The 19,932-nt window shown below is 46.2% G+C and overlaps 2 protein-coding genes across 6 annotated transcripts in view; one reads left to right on the plus strand and one right to left on the minus strand.

Moving 5' to 3' along the window:
- The window catches only part of LOC109931449 (protein PHTF1-like), a 38,993-nt gene extending 31,068 nt beyond the window's left edge, over positions 1-7,925 (plus strand). The window contains exons 13-17 of the mRNA XM_048611800.1: positions 4,510-4,596; positions 5,641-5,796; positions 6,494-6,589; positions 6,926-7,051; positions 7,216-7,925. Of these exons, the coding sequence (XP_048467757.1) occupies positions 4,510-4,596; positions 5,641-5,796; positions 6,494-6,589; positions 6,926-7,051; positions 7,216-7,233 (483 nt within the window). The 3' untranslated portion in view covers positions 7,234-7,925. The remainder of the gene's footprint in view (positions 1-4,509; positions 4,597-5,640; positions 5,797-6,493; positions 6,590-6,925; positions 7,052-7,215) is intronic.
- A 679-nt stretch (positions 7,926-8,604) lies between these two features.
- magi3a (membrane associated guanylate kinase, WW and PDZ domain containing 3a) overlaps positions 8,605-19,932 on the minus strand; it is a 114,478-nt gene continuing 103,150 nt past the window's right edge. For 3 of the 5 annotated variants that reach the window (XM_048612266.1, XM_020530744.2, XM_048612265.1), the window contains 5 exons: positions 18,814-18,922; positions 18,349-18,502; positions 16,592-16,735; positions 16,012-16,150; positions 8,605-11,654 (listed from right to left, as the gene is read on the minus strand). In XM_048612266.1, coding sequence (XP_048468223.1) covers positions 10,471-11,654; positions 16,012-16,150; positions 16,592-16,735; positions 18,349-18,502; positions 18,814-18,922 — 1,730 coding nt within the window. In that variant the 3' untranslated portion in view covers positions 8,605-10,470. Of the gene's footprint in view, positions 11,655-15,560; positions 15,646-16,011; positions 16,151-16,591; positions 16,736-18,348; positions 18,503-18,813; positions 18,923-19,932 lie in introns of all 5 variants that reach the window. The other 2 variants (XM_048612267.1, XM_020530743.2) reach the window with 2 other exon arrangements.

Genomic DNA, 19,932 nt, shown 5'->3' on the forward strand with positions numbered 1-19,932 from the left:
TGGATTAACTGTCCAGCGATAACACCACTAGGTATTATCTCCCCTAAAGTTTGTTAAATCAGGAACAACTGGCTTTGATGGCAGGAGGATAGGCATCCAGAATACTCAATTGAAGGTGATTGGCAAAGAACCAGAGCTGACATGAGGGAACTATTTGACATAGCGAGTCATTGTGATCTGGAACTCGACTGTTTGAAAGTGCAATGGAAGCTAATTCAATAACTTTCAAAAGTGAATTGGCTTAATCTTCAAAGAGAATTTATTAATAGGAACGTAGAGCAGAAGCAGCTGAGTAGAATTAATTGAATGTCTGTACTAAAAAGCAAGCATAGGGATGATGGGCTGATTGGCCTGTGTGTATAATTCTGCAAGAGGGCTATTCAGCCCCTTGTGCCTGCTTTTATCATTCTCTTTGTGTGTTGTGAGCGGATTTGTATTATCGCAAGCATCTGCAATTAATTACTCTTTTCAGTTTGCTTTTGGGTTGTGAGATTCTCTAGCAAACATTATTACCCGTCCCCAATTATCCCAGTGGGAGGTGGTGGGAACTGCCACACTGGGGTGAGTGAGAAGGGTAGGAGGCAAGGACCAGGCAAACGCCCACAGAGAAGGTACACCGGAGCCATCGGTCAAGGCAGAGGGAAGAGACTGGAGAATTACCTGGGGCCATTCGGCCAGTGAGACGAGAGCCTGAAGCACGTTAAAGTGAGGGGGCCAGTCTCAGATTCATATGAGACTCAGGACTGCTCCCCATCAAACAAATCTCAAGGTTCCAGACGTCATTCTAGAGGCCAATGGCTCAGAACAAGTCACAGCAGTAAAAGATTCCAAACAAATGGCTGGGTGGACTCGCACTGACTGGGGTGAAGTTGATTGATGGACTCAGTCCCAATAATCAATCAGCTCCTCTCTCTGATGGACACGTTTATGTTCCACATTGGGTTAGTGATTATAGATACAGAGCATTTACAAAACATAACCACCTTTAGCATTGAATGAGCCACATATAACAGACCGGAACAGCTGATTAATTGAAAATGTCTCAGTTAATGGATAATAGATGAGAGAGAGAGCAGATGATGTGAGCTTTATGTCCAGATGAATTAATTTTTCAAGTTATTTATGTCCTAAGAGCCCCACTTCTCTCAGCTCCAATGACACCTACCCTTCCTGATGACACGCAGAGAAGGGGATGGGATATGTGAGGAATGGAGATGTGAAAGTAAAAAGATGGATTGAGGCATGCGAAAGGTGGAGGCAGAATGGAATCTTCCTGGAGAGTGAGAATTTAGCAAGTGGGAGGAGAGAAATGGTCCCCCTCAGGTGTATATCTGGGAAGTTGCAGAGCAATCAAATGTGTTGCTCATAGAAGCAAGTCGTCCTCTCACGATGCACTGCAGTCAGGCTCCACACTTAGAAAAGCAATGGTTAGAGTTTGAATTAGAGAAAGGAGGAGCAGGAGGACAATCTCAATCCCAGGTTCCAACATTTGTGGTTAAAATAACTTATATGCGTGTCTCAGAGATAGTAGGAACTGCTGATGATGGAGTCTGAGATAACACAGTGTGGAGCTAGGTGAACACAGCAGGCCAGGCAGCATCAAAGGAGCAGGAAAACTGACGTTTTGGATCTGGACCCTTCTTCAGAAATGGGGGAGGGGAAGGGGACTCTGAAATAAGTAGAGAAAGGGGGAGGCGATGATGGAAGGTGGATAAAGGGGCAGATAGATGGGAGAGAAGACGGATAGCTTGAGGAGGCGGGGATGGAGCCAGTAAAGGTGAGTGTAGGTAGGGAGTTGGGATGGGGGTTGGTCAGTTGAGAGAGGTGTGGGGTGTAGGTGGTAGGTGGGAGGGAAGACGGACAGGTCAAGGATACGGGGATGAGGCTAGGAGGTAGGAGCTGGGGGTGGGGGTTGGTCAGTGAGGTGGGAAGAGTGGATAGGTGGGAGAAAAGATGGACAGGGCAAGGAGGCGGGGACGAGCTAGGCTCGTTTTGGGATGAAGTCGGGTTGGGGAGATTTTGAAGTCCATATTGAGACCATTGGACTGCAGGGTTCCCATGCGAAATACGAGGTGCTGTTCCTCCAGCCTTCGGGTGGCATCGTTGTGGCACTGCAGGAGACCCAGGATGGACATGTCGTCCAAGGAGTGGGAGGGAGAGTTGAAATGGTTCGTGACTGGGAGGTGCAGTTGTTTGTCACGAACCGAGTGTAGGTGTTCCACAAAGCGGTCCCCAAGCCTCTGCTTGGTTTCCCCGATGTAGAGGAGGCCACGTCGGGAACAGCGGATACGGTATACCACATTAGCAGATGTGCAGGTGAACGTCTGTTTGATGTGGAAGGTCTTCTTAGGGCCTGGGATGGGGGTGAGCGGGGGAGGTGTAGGGGCAGGTGTAGCACTTCCTGCGGTTGCAGGGAAAAGTGCCGGGTGCGGTGGGGCTGGAGGGGAGTGTGGAGCGGACGAGGGAATCACGGAGAGACTGGTCCCTCCGGAAGGCAGATAAGGGTGGGGAGGGAAAAAATGTCTTTGGTAGTGGGGTTGGATTGCAGATGGCGGAAGTGTCGGAGGATGATGCTTTGAATCCGGAGGTTGGTGGGGTGATACGTGAGGATGAGGGGAATTCTGTCTTTGTTGTTATTGCGGGGAGGGGGTGTGAGGGATGAGGTGCTGGAAATGCGAGAGATGCAGTTGAGGGCGTTTTCGACCACTGTGGAGGGGATGTTGCGGTCCTTGAAAAACGAGGACATCTGGGATGTTCGGGAGTGGAATGCCTCATCTTGGGAGCAGATGTAGCGGAGGCAAAGGAATTGGGAATAGGGGATACCATTCTTGCAGGAAGGTGGGTGAGAGGAGGCGTATTCTAGGCAGCTGTGGGAGTCGGTAGGCTTGAAATAGATATCAGTTTCCAGGTGGTTGCCAGAGATGGAAATAGAGAGGTCCAGGAGGGAGAGAAAGGTATTGGAGATGGTCCAGGTGAACTTAAGGTTGGGGTCGAAGGTGTTAGTAAAGTGGATGAACTGTTCGAGCTCCTCGTGGGAGCACAAGGCGGCAGTCATCGATATAACAGAGGAAGAGGTGGGGGATGGGGCCAGTGTAGCTTCAGAAGAGGGATTGTTCCACGTAACCTACAAAGAGGCAGGCATAGCTTAGGCCCATGCGGGTACCTATGGCCACCCCCTTTGTCTGTAGGAAGTGGGAGGAGTTGAAAGAGAAGTTGTTGAGGGTGAGGACGAGTTCGGCTAGGCGGATGAGGGTGTCAGTGGAGGGGGACTGGTCGGTCCTTTAGGCCATCTGTATGGGGAATGTAGTTGTATAGGGACTAGACGTCCATGGTAAAGATGAGGTGTTGGGGACCGGGGAATTGGAAGTTCTGGAGGTGCTGGAGGGCATGGGTGGTGTCCTGGACGTAGGTGGGGAGTTCCTGGACCAAGGGGGAGAAAATGGAGTCGAGACAAGTTCGGTGGGGCAGGAGCAGGCAGAGACAATGGGTTGACCAGGGCAGTCGGGTTTGTGGATTTTGGGAAGGAGATAGAAATGGGTGGTGCGGGGTTGGGAACAATGAGGTTGGAGGTCACTTGCGGTGATGAGGTTATGGATGGTCTGGGAGATGATGTTTTGGTGGTCGGGGGTGCGGTCATGATCAAGGGGGCGGTAGGAGGAGGTGTCAGAGAGTTGGTATATGTGTCTGTAGTGAGAGAGCCTACTCCTGAGAATTCTTGCGTGACTATTGCATAAAGCTTAATTTGCATCAGTCTTTGAAACTGAAATAAAAAAAGCAGTTAATTGATTAACATCCCTCCTTCTCTCTCTCTCTCTCTCCCCAACTCTTTCTACCACTTTGAGACAGTAGGAACTGCTGACGCTGGAGAATCTGAGATAACAAGGTGTGGAGGTGGATGAACACAGCAGGCCAAGCAGCATCAGAGGACCCTTCTTCAGAAATGGGGGAGGGGAAGGGGGTTCTGAAATAAATAGAGAGGGGGAGGCGACGATAGAAGATGGATAGAGGAGCAGATAGATGGCAGAGAAGACAGACAGGTCAAGGAGGCGGGGATGAAGCCAGTAAAGGTGAGTGTAGGTAGGGAGTTGGGATGGGGGTTGGTCATTGAGGAGGGAGGGGTGGATAAGTGGGACGGAAGATGGACAGGTCAAGGAGGCAGGGACGAGAAGCCCAGCTACCCTCCCTCCACACCCCCTAATCCCGCCTCCTTGGCCTGTCCGTCTTCCCTCCCACCTATATGCTCCACTATCCACCTTCTTTCACTGTGCTGCCCCCCCCCTCTTTATTTCAGAGCCCCCTTCCCCTCCCCCATTTCTGAAGAAGGGTCCAGACCCAAAACGTCAGCTTTTCTGCTCCTCTGATACTGCCTGGCCTGCTGTGTTCATCCAGCTCTACACTGTGTTATCTCTTTCTACCCCTTGCTGTTCTGCTCATTTTGACACTCTCTCTATTGGAACTCCTTCTCACCATCTATTTCTCTTTATTTCCCCAAATCCCTCATTCTCACAGAGGCGGGGCCCACAACGCTCGGTTGATGTCATCGTTTCATCAGCATTCTTACTCACTCTGTCCATCGCTTTCATCTGCTGTGCTCAGGTAAGATTCAGAATGGCTTTCCGTTTATTGAAGAGGAGGAAGCTTTGTTCCCTGTCTCTCAGGGAACACTATTTCTGATGTTTGTTGAATTGCTTTGTTCCATTCTTGTAACCACCCTCCCCATCCCCTTTGTTAATCCCACTATCCCCACACCACAGTCCCTGGCCAACACCACTATGTTACCTTAATGATACGTCATGCTGAGTGCTGAGTGCAGGGCCAAAGCTTTGCTACATTATTGACGTTGCCGTTATTGAGAATAACATGTTGAAGTAAAGCCCTGTCTACTGTCTCTGGTGGAAGTGAAAGATCCAACCTTGTGGCTTGGAGGGCAACTTGTAGGTGGTAGTACCTGCTACTGTCGTCCTTCTAGACGGAAGTGGTCTTGAGTTTGGAATGTGCCATCTGAGGATCTTTACTGAATTTCTGCACAACCCTGTAGATGGCACACACTGCTGCTACTGAGCGTTAGTGGTAGAGGGAGCAAATTTCTGTGGCTACAGTATAAATCAAGCAGAAATTGCTGGAAAATCTCAGCAGGGTTGGTACCACTTGTGGAGAGAAATCAGAGTTAACATTTCCAGTCTAGTGACATGTTCTGCATAAATACTAATCTTTCCCAGCCAGTTCTGAGGAAGGATCACTGAACCAAAAACGTTAACTCTGCTTTGTCTCCATAGATGCTTCCAGACCTGCTGAGCTTTTCCAGCAATTTCTGTTTTTGTTTCCGATTTACATCCTCTACAATTCTTTCATTTTTTTGTAAATCAGAAGTCAGACAACACCAGGTTATAGTCCAATAGGTTTATTTGAAATCACAAGCTTTCGGAGCACTACTCCGTCTGACTTTGCTGACCCCAGTCCAACACTGACGCCTCCACATCATATGTAAACCAAACAGGCTGTTTTGAGCTGCTTGTGTTGGTGGAACTGCATTCATCCAGGCAAGTGGAGAATATTCCATCACATTCCTAACTTTTGGGGAAGAGTTTTGTTTATTAGATTCAATTTCCATAACTCAAAAATATTTTCTTTCATTCCAAGATCCTCCATGGCCACATGAGCTTTCTGGATTCTCTGTATAACTGGGAGCTACTGATCTGGGAAGCAGCCCTGGCAATTTTCCTGTTAAGGTTGGTGACACTGGGCTCAGAGGTCAGCAGGAAATACAATAATGTTTCGATCTTGCTCACAGAACAGGTATGTGCCAAATGTTTATCCAGCAGAACCTATTAATGGGGAGCGAAAACAGGAATTGTTGGAAGAGCTCAGCAGGTCTGGCAGCAACTGTGGAAAGAAATCAGAGTTAACGTTTCAGGTCGAGTGACGCTCAGAACTGATGGTAGCAAGGAAAATGTTGGATTACATTCAGAAGATTGGTGGTGGTGGTAGTAGCAAGTGAGCTTCTTTTGTCTGTTCAACTATTCTTCTCTCTCTGTGGGCTCTATCATCACCCTCTCCCCTCACCAAATCTTCTGAATATAAACTGACATTTTCCTGGCTACCAATATTTCTGAGGAAGGGTCACTCAACCTGAAACATTAACTCTGATTTCTCTCCACATGCTGCCAGACCTGCTGAGCTTTTCCAGCAATTTCTGTTTTTGATTCTGATTCTGATTTACAGCATCTACAGGTCTTTCAGTTTTTATTCCATTAATGGAGATTTGGCTGGAAGGAATCCCACTGGTTCTTGGTAACAGGTACCTGCATGTATTGGACCATTTAATTCTGCTCTCACCCAGCTCAACCATTTTTACACAGGAATTGTTTTATAATTTTGGCAGATTTACAGAAAGTATTGGGAAACAGAAAAAAGTTGGCTTTGCTTTGAGGGATGGAGCTGTATTGGCAGACTGCACTAAATTCTTATCAGTGCATTTTATTCCCTTCAACAGATCAACTTGTATTTAAAGATGGAAATGAAACCCAACAAGAAGGAACAGCTCTCCATTGTGAATAACGTGCTGAAACTTGCCACAAAATTACTGAAGGTGAGAAATTCCCACTATTTTTCTAACTCTCTCCTGCATTACTCTATCTCCCTCATTTATTTGAGGAAGTATTAATGTGGCATCTGCTCGGAGGTGGCTCGTTGTCAAAATCATAATATTGGGTAGATAGGAACCGATTTTGCTGTTAACCTTTACACAGCTGAAAAGTAACTTGGCATTCACTGACTCACCAGAATAATGGACTGTCACAGGAAGTGTCTGAGGATGCTGTGGAGTTGTTCCTCTACGTGAGTCAGCACCTCCATGTGGGGAGGGAAGAGAAGTCTTGGGAGCATTGTTATCACTGAGTCAGTGCTGTGCTTTACCCCTCTACAGGAGCTGGACTCCCCATTCCGGGTGTATGGACTGACTATGAACCCACTGCTGTACAACATTACACGGGTCGTCATCTTGTCAGCAGTGTCTGGAGTGATCAGTGACCTGCTGGGCTTCAACCTCAGGGTGAGTTACCCCACCCCAAACAAAGGCTGACACAGCCATCAGTCCCAGAGTAGACCGCCTCTTACCTTGTGCTCTCACCTGCCCCATTCCCTTCGACATCACTCAGTTGCTGCTAAGCCTTTGAGCACTGGTGATTTACAATCTGTTTCTCTCCTTTTCCCCAGCTTTGGAAGATTAAGTGATCTCGGGCTTTGAGTGGAGTCTCAGGAAGAGGAGTCATCAGGTTGCCGAGATGGTGTCAAATTTGCTGGGGAGGCTGGAGTGGGAAATTTCTGCTTCGGTCACTGTCCCCTGAACAATCGATAGGGAGACACGAGGGCAGAAGCGGTCAAGTAAACTCAAGGGACCCATTTAGTATTCTTTTTCTTCTGCCCTCACCAGCCATGTCCAGGTACTCGTGCAACCCTTTTTCAAACAGTAGCTACAGGCAGTAACAGAAAGAGATGCAGGAAAGAGAAAGAAATGCAGCAGATCTGAGTAAATGAATGTGGATACAGCATCTCTCAGTTGGTTAAAAAAGATTGTATTTCAATCTTTTCCCTGGTTCTGATGAAAAATGGTCTCAACCTGAAACCTGAACCACTTTTCTCTCCTCCGTGTTGGTGCCTGACCACCTGATTTTCTGTTTTTAATTGCACAACTCTTTCCTTAACTTGTAACTTTTCCCCTAGGTACAGGTCTGATTACTCCCTCAAAAGCTGGAACTGAAGGCTGACGTTGTAAAATATTATATCCATGTTGCTGCTAAAATCATGTATTTTATCAAGGAGTTGGTCAGTGTGTACTCTTTGAATCAATCTATTTTTCTGCTGTGTATAACTGTATAATTTATTTCCAAATAAAGCTTACACTCATTTCATTCATTTTAGCTTTTCATTGTAAATTCAAGCCCTTTCTTCACATTACATAAAGCATCATCATCTGAGTGACCCAAAACATTCAACAGCAATTTTCTTTAGGAAAAGAGACCCAGAGTGATCAAGGCAGAGGGAGAATATTAGGCAGCTCAGCTGGGGAAATTGCTGTGATAAAAACCAAACTCAGTGCAGTACTCTCTGTACTGAACTAAATCAGGCTCTAGCCTGGATTTTGTGCAGGAGTAGGACCCAAACCCAAACCCATGGCCTTTTGAGTGTACCTGTGACCTATGGACTCACCCAGAGAGTGGAAGAGAGTCATCCTCGTCTGCAAGGGACTGTCAATGATGACAGCTGAGCCACAGCTGGTACTCAAGGACCGAGCAGTACAACAGAGGACTTGGAAAGAGAGGAACATGAAGTTCAATTACCTCTGCTGGACCACACTTTCATGTTAAATTGTCCCAAGGCTGTTAACAACCTCCCTGTCCCAACTGTGGAAATAACTGAAGATACAGCACCCTGAATTCAATTACCCAGTCACCTAGTTTTCAAACAACTTGCATTTACATCGTGCTTTTAACAGAAACAGGTAACATAATGGTCCCATTAGAGTGGGAGCTGGAGCATAGTGTAGCCACTCAAACAGCAAAGATAATGATTCACCATCTTGACCGCAAGTTTTGAAACACATGCTGAGATTGAAAGTTAAGGTTTATTTTACAGTGCAACACCATGACAAAGGATTTGCATTTCTCATGTCATACATTAAAAAAATATGAGGGTTTACAGATCTCGCCCTAAATGACAGTATTTATAGAGAGTGTACAGTATAAAAATTTACAACCAACACACTCAAGGCTTGTTCAGCTTTACTCAAAGGCTGCATCCACGCCATGAGTACTGTACAGTCTACAAGATGCTGTGAATGCTACTAATGTTTGGGGGGTAGGGGGGACCCGGGGGAGCTGTGTTAGTCTACCGCACCAACAAGGAAATAAAATTAGACATCAACAGCGTAGGGTAAAAACTGGAGCTCCGCTGTTTATGAATTGCTAGGAATTTCAAACCACCTTTGCATGGACTCCAATGTTCAACACTTGGCATGAACAGAATATGACGTACAGCAGTAAAATGGTCACAAGACTCCACCAGCACCACACACAGGCCAGGGTCTCCATTCCATCTCCTACACACTCTTAGCAGAAAAAGGATTTATAGTACACAGGGTAATGGGGTACAATTTTGGCCAATGCACGTTCCTGGAGGTCAAAGTGGCTTGGTAGAAGGTTAAAAAAAATGTCAACACAATTCGAGGCTGGAAAGAGCACCTTGCAGAATGAGAGCAGGACAACGAGGCAAGTTCAAAAGAGTTTCACAAAGTCTCCAAAGAGACAGGGAAATAACAAACAAGAAACAATTCACCTATGCTATCACCTGCCCTGCTCATTTCCAAAATATTCCATCACTACTATTTACAATAATTCAAGCTCTTGAATGTTTCCCACAATACTGATCTCAGTGGAGAAGAGAAATGACGAGTCAAACAAACAGAACAGGAACAGAGTGAGACTCCAACAGAACAGCACGGGAGATGCAAATTTTGAAAAAAATGTTTAAAAACTAAACGTCACAAATACTGAAGATGTTTATAAACTGCATCAAAATCACTGAAAAACAAAATATTTTACACTGATTGGTAGTCTAGTGAAACATGACATACAAAAGTTGCAGAACCTAATTAATAGCAGTTTACAACATGGACTTGAAGAACCTGGTAACAATACAGATCTCAGAAGAGACAGGAATCCTAAATTTCTGGTGGTCAGAATACTGCAACAAAGTAACAGCAAGAGATTGTGTGTGTACAGTGTTAGAAAACGTCAGAGTAATGCATGCACAGTGTGACATTGAGCTGGTTTAGAGCAGACACAAGCACGTGAGACAGCTTTTGAAATACTCATGTGTTTGCGGACCATTAATGCTAAAGGCTCAAGTAATACACAAAAAAAAGCTGCCCTGGGTAGTGTCCAAGGTCTTTTGCTCATTAACCTGTGTTGATTGCAAACCGGCACAGAAACGGTGTATTAGTCGTTACTCAATAGCCTCACACTCAGTTAGAGACAAGTCATTTCAAAGGCAGAGATTTGGTGACAGTAAATTTTCATAGCTCACGTACCACAAAAGTCACTGGCTGTGATTGAGATGTTCAAGCTGGCAAGACTGACTGGGAATATGGACTGTGTAACCACTGCTGTGATCAAAAAGGCAACGTGCCAGAGTGAGAGGAACAGGTCACTGTTGTACAAAGTGTAAACTGCACAAAATCAACATCTGTTCATTTAAAAAAAAGTGTCACACAGCCTGTATTGCCATCAGAAGGCAGACAAGTTTGTCCAAACAATGGGAGCAACCAGAAAAATCCTTCACTTTGACTAAAATGTTTCAATGCAAAAAAACTTGACTGCACTACTCAACTTTAAATAAGATGCAACTGACACTTTACAGAAATCAAAAGTTTATAAAAATAATTTAAACATATATAACGAAGTTTGCTCTCGGTTACATGGGTCTCTGAGCATCTGATTTTTTCCAGGGTCCAGGGGTTATTTGTGGTTTTCTTACAGCAGGTACAGTTCTGGGTGCAGGGCTGGAGTGGTGTGTGGAGGGGTCTTCCTCACCATGTCTCTCCATTTCGTGCTCTGCTTTCCTTTGTTCCTGGCTCTTTGACTGATTGTCAGTCCTGCTGAAGGTGCTGGGTTGTTCGGTTGCTGTAGAGTGGGAGCTGTGTCGCACAGTTTTGCCTGTCCCTTGGACAAGGTCAGGAGGTTGGAATGTTTCCTGCACCCCAACACGTGACATCTGCCTCTTTTTTTGATGCCTGTCATCTGCCTTTCCCGACACCTCACCGCACTGGAGTGAGGCACTGGCTAAATGCTCCATGGTGTGGGAAGGTGACCAAGCATAACTCCTGTTGCAGTGTCTGTCGTTTGGGCTCTCAGATTGGTCAATCACTCGTTTAGAATGAGCCACTGTAACCAGGCTGGACCCATCATCTCTGCTCTCAGCTCTCTCTCCCAGAGTCACACTATCCAATTCCTCTCTACTTCCTTCTCTATCCTTCCTGCTCACCTTCCTTGGACTCCGTGACCTACTCGTACCTCCTGCTGGCCTTCCCTTTGCATCGACCTCCCAAGAGCTGCCCTTGTTGTTTTCTGATGGTTCTTTAAACTTTCCCCTCCTTGGGCTTCCTGATGCTTCTGGTTTCTGCCTCCTTTGCTTCTCAGCTTTCTTGGGGCTAGGTGACCGCTCCCGGTACCCAGCAGCTTGCCTGGCAGCATGTCTGTGGGGGCTCAGGGCCCTGCTTTCAATGCCAGTGGCCAATACCTCGTCATTCCTGGCCAGTCGCTCTCGCCTTGCACTGCACCCACTCTCTCCATCTGGTTTTGCCGCCCCGTCCTTCACAATTTCCAACTCATCTCCTTCCTCAGCATTCTGACCACCCGTGAGGTTCGCCGTTCTAGCCGGTACCCAGTGCTGGTCAGCGGCCAGTGATCCCGGCCCCCGCTGGGCACTGGTGGGCGAGTCATGTTCTCTCCATGTCTTCTCATGTTTAAAAGTCTTTGCAGGGTCAGTGAGATGAGGGTTGGGAGTGGGATATGGATAAGATGGCAATGGCTGGTTTTCAGCAGCTGTGTTTAGTTCCTGGAGGCTGGTATATGGGGTGCTCTGGGTATCCCAATTGTCTGGAAAATAAGCAAAGCATTTATTGTTCTGCATTGGATAGAAAACAACTACCGACAAAGAATAACAACTATGTACATCACATTTCCCTTTAGCATGATGCATAATCCCATACCATCCCAAATCACAGTACGCATATCAAAACCCTTCCTAGCATGCATGATGCACCAAAACAGAGATACGGGGAGGGCGGGCCAGACAGAGAGACGGGGGAAGGCGGGTGAGACACAGAAACAGGGACAGACAGATTGGGGGGCGGGGTGTGTGGCGGCAGCGGCGAATGAGAGAGGGAGGGGGCGCAAAAGAGAGAGACAGAGAGAAAGGGCGCAAATGAGAGAGAGCGAGCGCACACGAATGGGGGGGCGCGAATGACAGAGGGAGGGGGAGCGAATGAAATGGTGGTGTACAGAGCAGAACACACCTGCTGTTTTTATACGCGAGGTACTGTTGGTTCAATGCAGGGCTCTGAGATTCCAGAGATCAAGCATTTAAATCCCACTATAGGAGGTTGATGCAAATTAAATGGATGAATCTCACTTCTACAAAACAGCACGTGGGCTGACATCAGAAAAGGATGTCAGAATGTCTTGAAGCCCAACTGGTTTATGAACGCCGTTCACAGAGAGGAAACTAGCTGTATGAGCCAGTGTTCCACAGCGCACACATTTCCCGGTTGGCTGTCCTTTGAGAGATTGAGGAGTTTGGGCCTGCATGGTCTGCAGTTAAGCAGAATGAGGGGTGAAACTTAAAACTCTTGAATGGTTCAACAGAGTGACTGCAAAGAAGGAATTTCCCCTGGTTGGCGGTGGGACAGGGGTCAGTCTCAGAATAAAGAACAAACTACTTAGGACTGAGATGAGGAGGTATTTCTTCACTCAGACAGTGGTGAACCTTCGGAATTCTTTATTCCAGAGGGCTGTGGAAACTTAGTCATTGAGAATGTTCAAGGTTGAGGCCGACAGGAAACTACTGACATTAAAGAATACAGGGATAGTGTGGGAAAGTGGCATCGAGATAGACGATCAGCCACTATCTACAGTGACACTTGATTCATGGAGTCATCTTCTTCTGTTACAATGTTCTGACACATTGATCCATTAAAGTATCCGCTGAATAGTCCCAGTCAGCCAGTGTACTATGAAACAATGATTATTAAAGTAGACTTCAATAGCACCCACACTTTGCGAACCAGCTGAAAAATAAGGAGCTTGGAGGGCTGGGAGAATCACAAATCAGGATGAAGGATTAGAAATTCTCTCAATTAGAGCTGCCATGTACTCTGAGCGTGTTAATTCAGCAGTAAACAACTACTGCACTGTTAGAAGGCAGTGTGCAGGAAGCAGGTTCCCTCAGGAATGAAGCACAAATGCAAATTTCCGTATAGTAGCTCAAGTCTTAGACTAGTGGTTTGTTTGGTTTGCCTTCCACCACTATCTGCTGGAGGTTAAACAATTTGCATTTATATAGCACCTTTAAAGTAGTAAAATGCCCAAAGACCTTCACAACTGGAACTTTCTGGTCAAATTAGTCACTAGCCACATGAGGAAATATCAGAAAAAGTGACAGAAAATTTCGGTTGGTCTTAAGGGCAAGGCAGAGAGAGAGAGAGAGAGACAGAAAGGTTTGGGAGTAATACCAGACTTAGGGACCAGGCCAAACGCTCATGCAAGAGGGGTCCAGCAAACTAACAGTTGAAGGGATGGTGTGCAAGGTACAGAGATAGGAGGGGCAGGTCCATTAAGGGATTTAAAAACAAAGAATTTAAAACTGGGGTACTGCCCGGCCAGCATTCAGTGCAGTTCAATAAGCTTAACAGATGAGGGGAGTGTGTCTCGGCACAAGTTACAGATAATTTCAAGTTTACAGGGTGGAGGTTGTGAGGACCATTGAGCGTATGGGGATAGTCAAGGCTGACCTGTAGATGAGCTGTAGCGGGGTGGAGTAATCTCATTGACATCTTGCTGTAAAGTATGGGGACAGCACAGTGTGAATGTCACCCTCGAATAACCTCCCTCGATGGGACATTTCTTATCAGATTATCAGGTCATGCTACAGCTTTTATTTACTTTGATTCTCTCAAGCTTCCTATCATCAGAACAGGTTTACATACAGGCCACCCTGTGTCTCTCACTTCACAATAATGAAGGCAGTGCTGTGCGTACACATGGCTCAATACTTCAGTGTGAATGGGGCTGGATGCCAGTCAGCCCCAAATTACATATGATGGGTTTTCTCACTGTGTTTACAGCACAGGATCAGACCATTCCGTCTAATGCTGCACAGCAGCCTCCTCCCATCCATTTGCCACTCACCCTCTCAGCATGTCCTTCTACTTCTTTCTCTGCCTATATAGTTCTCCCTTGAATGAGACAACAGTAATCACCTCATCCACACCTTTTGGTACTGAGCTTCAAAAGCTAACACTCTTAAAAGCAGAGATTGAATGGATCGGGCCTATACTCATTTGAGTTTAGCAGAATGAGTTGCAACCTTATTGAAACATACAAGAATCACAGAGATAGTAAGAACTGCCGATGCTGGAGTCAGAGATAACACAATGTGGAGCTGGAGGAACACAGCAGGCCAGGCAGCATCAGAGGAACAGGAAAGTTGACGTTTCAGGTTTGGAATCACAAGAGACTTGACAGGGTAGATGCAGGGAGGTTGTTTCCCCTTGTGGGAGAGTCTAGGACCAGAGGGCATCATCTCAGAGTAAGGGGTCACCCAGTTGGGACAGATGAGAATTCTTTTCTGTTAGAGGGCAGTAAATCTGTGGAATTCTTTACATGGGTCATCAAGTAAATTCAAGACAGAGAGGTTTTTGATCGGTAAGGGAACAAAGTTATAGGGAAAAGATAGGAAAGTAGAGTTGAGGATTAATCAGATCAACCATGATGTAATTGAATGGTAGAGCAGACTCAATGGGCTGAATGGCCTACTTCGACATCTTATAGTGTAACCACTCATTGGATAAAGGAGTTTTTATCCTAAATTCCTGACTGGATTGATTACTGACTATCTTGAATTTTTCGCTGCGATCTTCTCTCTCCAAGTGGAAATATCATCTTTCTATCTACTCTGACTGCTGCTATTTTGTTTCAGCTTAGAAAAGATGCCAGATCATTGCTTTGAAGAGCAGGTCAGCCCTGACGACCACTTATTTCTCAGTCAACATCACAGGAGCTTGCTATACACAACTGGCTAATGCATTTCCTGAATTACAACATTGATCACATTTCAAAAGTGTCTTCCATTAGTTGCAGAGTACTTTGGGGCATCCAGGGATCAGGATGTGTGACCTATAAAGTGCAAGTTGTACTTTAGCCAAGTTGGAGTGTTCACTGGAGTTTTGTACTATGACACTAGAAATCATCAGCTAGGGAGTTTCAAACTGACATCCAGGGCTCTATTAGAAAGCCATGAGGGCGAGGGAGAACAGGAACCTGAGCGAGCAAGATGAAGATGATGAGCAAAGAAAAGACAGCCAGAATGACCGTGAGCAATAGAGCATGAGCACAGGTAAACACAAGCAAAAGAACGGGAGAAACAAAGTGAGAGGCGTGAGGGGAAGCAAATGAAAGAGTAAAAAGAAAAGCAAGGGTTTAGGGATGGTGGCTTTGACAGATCCACAGTTCAGGTCCATCACACAGTCACTGCCCTGACAGAGCACGAAATCTCAAGCCACAATTTCAGAATTTCCAAGTTAGTCAGTGCTCGTATTAAATCCTGAAATTGTGGTCAGATTCAAAGCTGCACAATTGGTGACAGCTGCCTGGTTCACCATCGAAAGCCCCCCAGGTGGTGACAGGGAGGGAGGGAGAAAACGCAAGGGTCATGATGGAATCAAAATTGCAAAAACAAGGTTTTGAAAGTCTGAATAAAACCAAGTAAAAGACATGCAGATTTACCAGATCCCAGGAGAGACGAGAGGAGGTGGGAAGCCTCAACGCTGCTCGTGTGTCGTACAGGTGGAGAGGCTGCAAGGTGCCATTCCTAGAGAGGGGGAGGAGGGAGAAGCCTAGGACTAAATGTAACTATGAGAATAAAAAATAAGTTCCACAGAAGATTACATTTCTGCAAAGCCAGTGGCCAAGAGTAGGTTGAAGAGACAGACAGACACACAGGCTGAGGGGAAGGGGTGGAGGGAGGGCAGTGATTCAGAGAGGTCTCAAACAGAATTTTATAGCAATTACTGCCACAAAGGAAACAGCATTTAGCCCCATTTCAGGAATTAGGTTTGAATAGCAATGGGGGCACAATTACTATTTTACTATTACTCTCTTCGCCACTCCTACTGCCCATCACTTCACACATTACAGGAATTTGGTCTGGAAAATTAAGATTCATAGAGAAACCCACCAAAGTCAGGCACCTGACCTATGCCTGGCTTCAGCACAAGGTGCGCTCTCCTCCCTCCAGACTGAATCAACTCGATGGCCCGTTTGTGTGTGATCCCTTGAGTAGATTCACCATTAATCTCAACAATCTGGTCACCAACCTGCAAGAGGAGGAGGACAGAAAATAATCACATCTCAGGCTGTGGTGGCTGAGGGCTGTCGGGGGGGATAAAGGGAAAGGCATCAGGGGAACAGAGGGGCAACTCAGTATGAGGTGGGGATATGGAGAATGTTGGACAGTGGGTGCAGGGTGTGCTGCAAGCTTCCTATTCCTGCATCTTAAAAAAAACAAACACTCATCATTTTTCACAGTTAGGTGATGTCCTTTATGCCATCTTCCTCATGTCTCCTCACACCAAACTCCATCTTTGCTTGTGACAAAAGACAGCATTCGCTGCAAGGCTTGATCTGCTCTGTTTCCTCTGCCCCACCGTAACATCACCTCAATGAATGGACTACCATAAAATGCCACTGATACAAAGCTTAGCAAGTGACACGACGTCCCCCTCCATTACCAGGCAAGATTAACTTTGCGCACTTACATGGATTCTGCCATCGAGCAATGCAGCACCACCTTCTGCCAGGCGGAGAATAAAGAGACCCATGTTGTATTCCTTGCCTCCACGAACACTGAAACCAAACCCTCGGGGACCCCTCTCCAGTTCCACAGAGAAGCAATCAGGGTTCTACTTGGAAACACGCATAAAAGGTTAGAGAGAGAAGGAAAAACAAACAATAAGATCTTGAAACCCTGGAGCACGAGTAATTCACTGCGTGGTATAGTGTAGCTAAAACACAGACTAAATACCCTCAGAACATGGCTATCACTGGCATTAATTCTCCATTAGACCATCTCAGAGGGCAGTTACAAGTCAACCACCTCAGATAAGAGGCAGGGAATTGCATGTAAGCTGAGAAGTAGGCAAGGTCAGCGGATTTCCTTCCTTTAAAAATTAGGGAACCAGTGCATTTTATGACAATCTGACAGCTTCACAATCACTAACAATGTGATTTAAAGAGGAAAAACTTTCACAAGTGAAAATAAATTCTTAAAAGTGCTTAGGATTTGAACTTAATGTTCTGAATTATTGCTCCAGTGCTGTCAAGCTGTCTTTACAACTTTGATCTTCTGAAGACGGGTCTAGGCCCGAAACGCCAGCTTTCCTGCTCCTCTGATGCTGCCTGGTCTGCTGTGTTCATCCAGCTCTACACCTTGTTATCTCTTTACAACTACAATATAGTTAAAATAGAATGAGTTCACAAGGTGGCCCTTCAGCCCATTATTGCTGTGCTATCTTTCTCAGGATGTTATTCAATTAGTGTTGCTCCTCTGCTCTTGCCTCTTGGGAAAAAAAACACTCTCTCCAAGTATTTATCCAAATTCCTTTTGAAAATTACTCCACATGCACCTTTACATGCAGTACGTTCCAGATCACAATGACTCACGACATCTTTTTTAACCAATTTCACTAATTCTGGTTTCTCCCCCAGTGAAAGTAGCTTCCCTTTCTTTTCATTGTATAAAAATAACTTCATGATTTGAACATTCTCTGAAAATCCCTTGAACTTCTCTCCTCTTTGGGGAACCATACAAACTTCTCCACAGAATCTGTTCACCCTTCAAATAAAATCTCCTCTGCACCCTCCCCAAAGTGCGGCATCATTCCTAAAGTATGGAGCCAAGAATTACCCCAATACTCCAACTAGGATCGAACCAGGGATTTATGAATTTATGCAACTTCCTTGCTTCTGAATCTTTCTTTGGGAAGTTTCACTGAGGAATCACATTTGCAAAGTGCAGAATAAAGGATTCCAAGGCTTGAATATACTAACAGTGATGAATTCATAGAATCCCTACAATAGGGAATCAGGCCATTCGGCCCATCGAGTCCACATTGACGGAGTATCTCCAACCCTGACCCACTCTCCTATTCTATCCCTGTAGCCCCGTATTTCTCATGGCCAATCCATCTAACCTGCACATCTTTGGACTGTGGGAGGAAACCGGAGCACCCGGATGAAACCCATGCAGACACGGGGAGAATGTGCAAACTCCACACAGACAGTCACCCGAGGGTGGAAATGAGCCCGGGTCCCTGGCGCCATGAGGCAGCAGTGCTAGCCACTGAGCCAAGGTGCTGCCCAGATGAAGCCATCTGTGTTCTGAGCAGAAGAGCTTGGGGAGGTTGTAGGTTAATGGGATTTGGAAGAAAAACTTCATATTAGAGAGGCCTCAAACACGGAACCAAAACTTCCCTGTTCACCTGCATGACAGTAAAAGAGCCAGTTTCAGTTGTACCTGGGAGAGCCTGCTGCCGGCAGCCCATGTCTCTCTGTCGGGTGGGGGCTGATGGTACTGCTCAGATGAAGTCTGTCTGTAGTCCAAAGGTGGAGGTTTCACATAGTCACAACCTGTAGACTGTCCACTGCTCTTTTCATCTCCATCTGACTTACTGTTAAACAGAGAGTTTAATGAGCCAGGAGGGCCCTCCTTTCCCCACACACATTTACCATAGCATCAATAATTTCCCACTTTCTGCCTCCCTCGATGCGGAATTCATTGCCAGGAAATGGAAAGAACAATCACAGAGGCTTTAGAGGTAAGCCTCATTTACTCAACGCCTGCTTCAGTTAAAGGAGGCCTTTCTCCCATCACCATCCCCACCCCCACGCACCCATAATACTCCCCCACTAAACTGTTTCCTCTTCCTGGCCTTTGCCATCACCCAGTTGGAACATCCTTGCAGCCACCTTGTGCTCTTACCTGTTGTCAGCCACTGGACTGGGTAATGCTGGGGTGCGCACCATGGGTTTGTGCTGCAGGGCTGGGCTCTGTCTCGCCGAGCTGTCTCCTGATGGGGGGCCAGTCACATCTCAAAGGAAAGACAAAAATCAACAAGTTAAATGATTGTCAGCTCCTGTGAGCTCACTACCGGAGGCAACTACAGGAGGCAGCTGTCAGGAGCTTACACACCTGACAGGAAAGGTGAGAGATTGGTCAGTGAAAAGCTCCACATCCCAAACCTCGGTTAGAATCCAGGGAACAAGAGACAAGGACTTCTCTCAGCAGAAGGGTATTAATTCTCAACAAGCTGCACTGCACTGCACAGCCAAGCTTCTTTCTGGTGGCTCATCAGGTTAAGTTGGTTAAGGCACCAGTTTGTCACCTCAGGAACCTGATTCCAGTCCCACTGCGAATGAAGGGGTGCCTCCTCTGTCTGGTTCCAAGGGTCCCATGAAGACCCCTCAATCCAGTTTTTACCAGCAGAAAACTTTTTATTTGAAGTTAATAAGAATGGTGCCGATGGATGGCAACTGTATAAACTTTCCACTGTATTTTACATCAAATACACGTGACGATTAAACATTCAATTCAAATCTATCCCAAATAGGATAAGGCCTGATTTGGCCTTATCACTCAGACAGAGTCAAGAATGGCCAGTATACAACGTGGGAACAATGCCTTCAAAACAGCAGCAGACAGTACTCGGGTGGAGCCAAGGTTGCACGCTTTGAAATTTTCTGTGAAGGCTCAAATTCAAATGTCAATCCAGAAATTTCAGCACATCATCCAGGTTGACATTTCAGAGCAGTACTGAAGTGTTATTCTTTTGGAGCTGCTGGCTTGAACGAATGTTAAACAGGTCCTCTCTCAGGCAGGCATTAACAAGCAATCCCACAGCAACCGGTCAAAGATGAGCAGGAAGTTACTTTGTCCCCCTGGACAATATTTCGCTCTCCACCAGCATCACAAAAACATCATCTGATGTGTGAGACAACAAGGTGCAGAGCTGGATGAACACAGCAGGCCAAGCAGCATCTTAGGAGCAGAAAGGCTGACGTTTTGGGCCTAGACCCTTCATCAGATGAAGGGTCTAGGCCC

Source organism: Rhincodon typus, chromosome 25 (assembly GCF_021869965.1).
Source record: "Rhincodon typus isolate 14 chromosome 25, sRhiTyp1.1, whole genome shotgun sequence".
In the NCBI taxonomy this organism is placed as follows: domain Eukaryota; kingdom Metazoa; phylum Chordata; class Chondrichthyes; order Orectolobiformes; family Rhincodontidae; genus Rhincodon; species Rhincodon typus.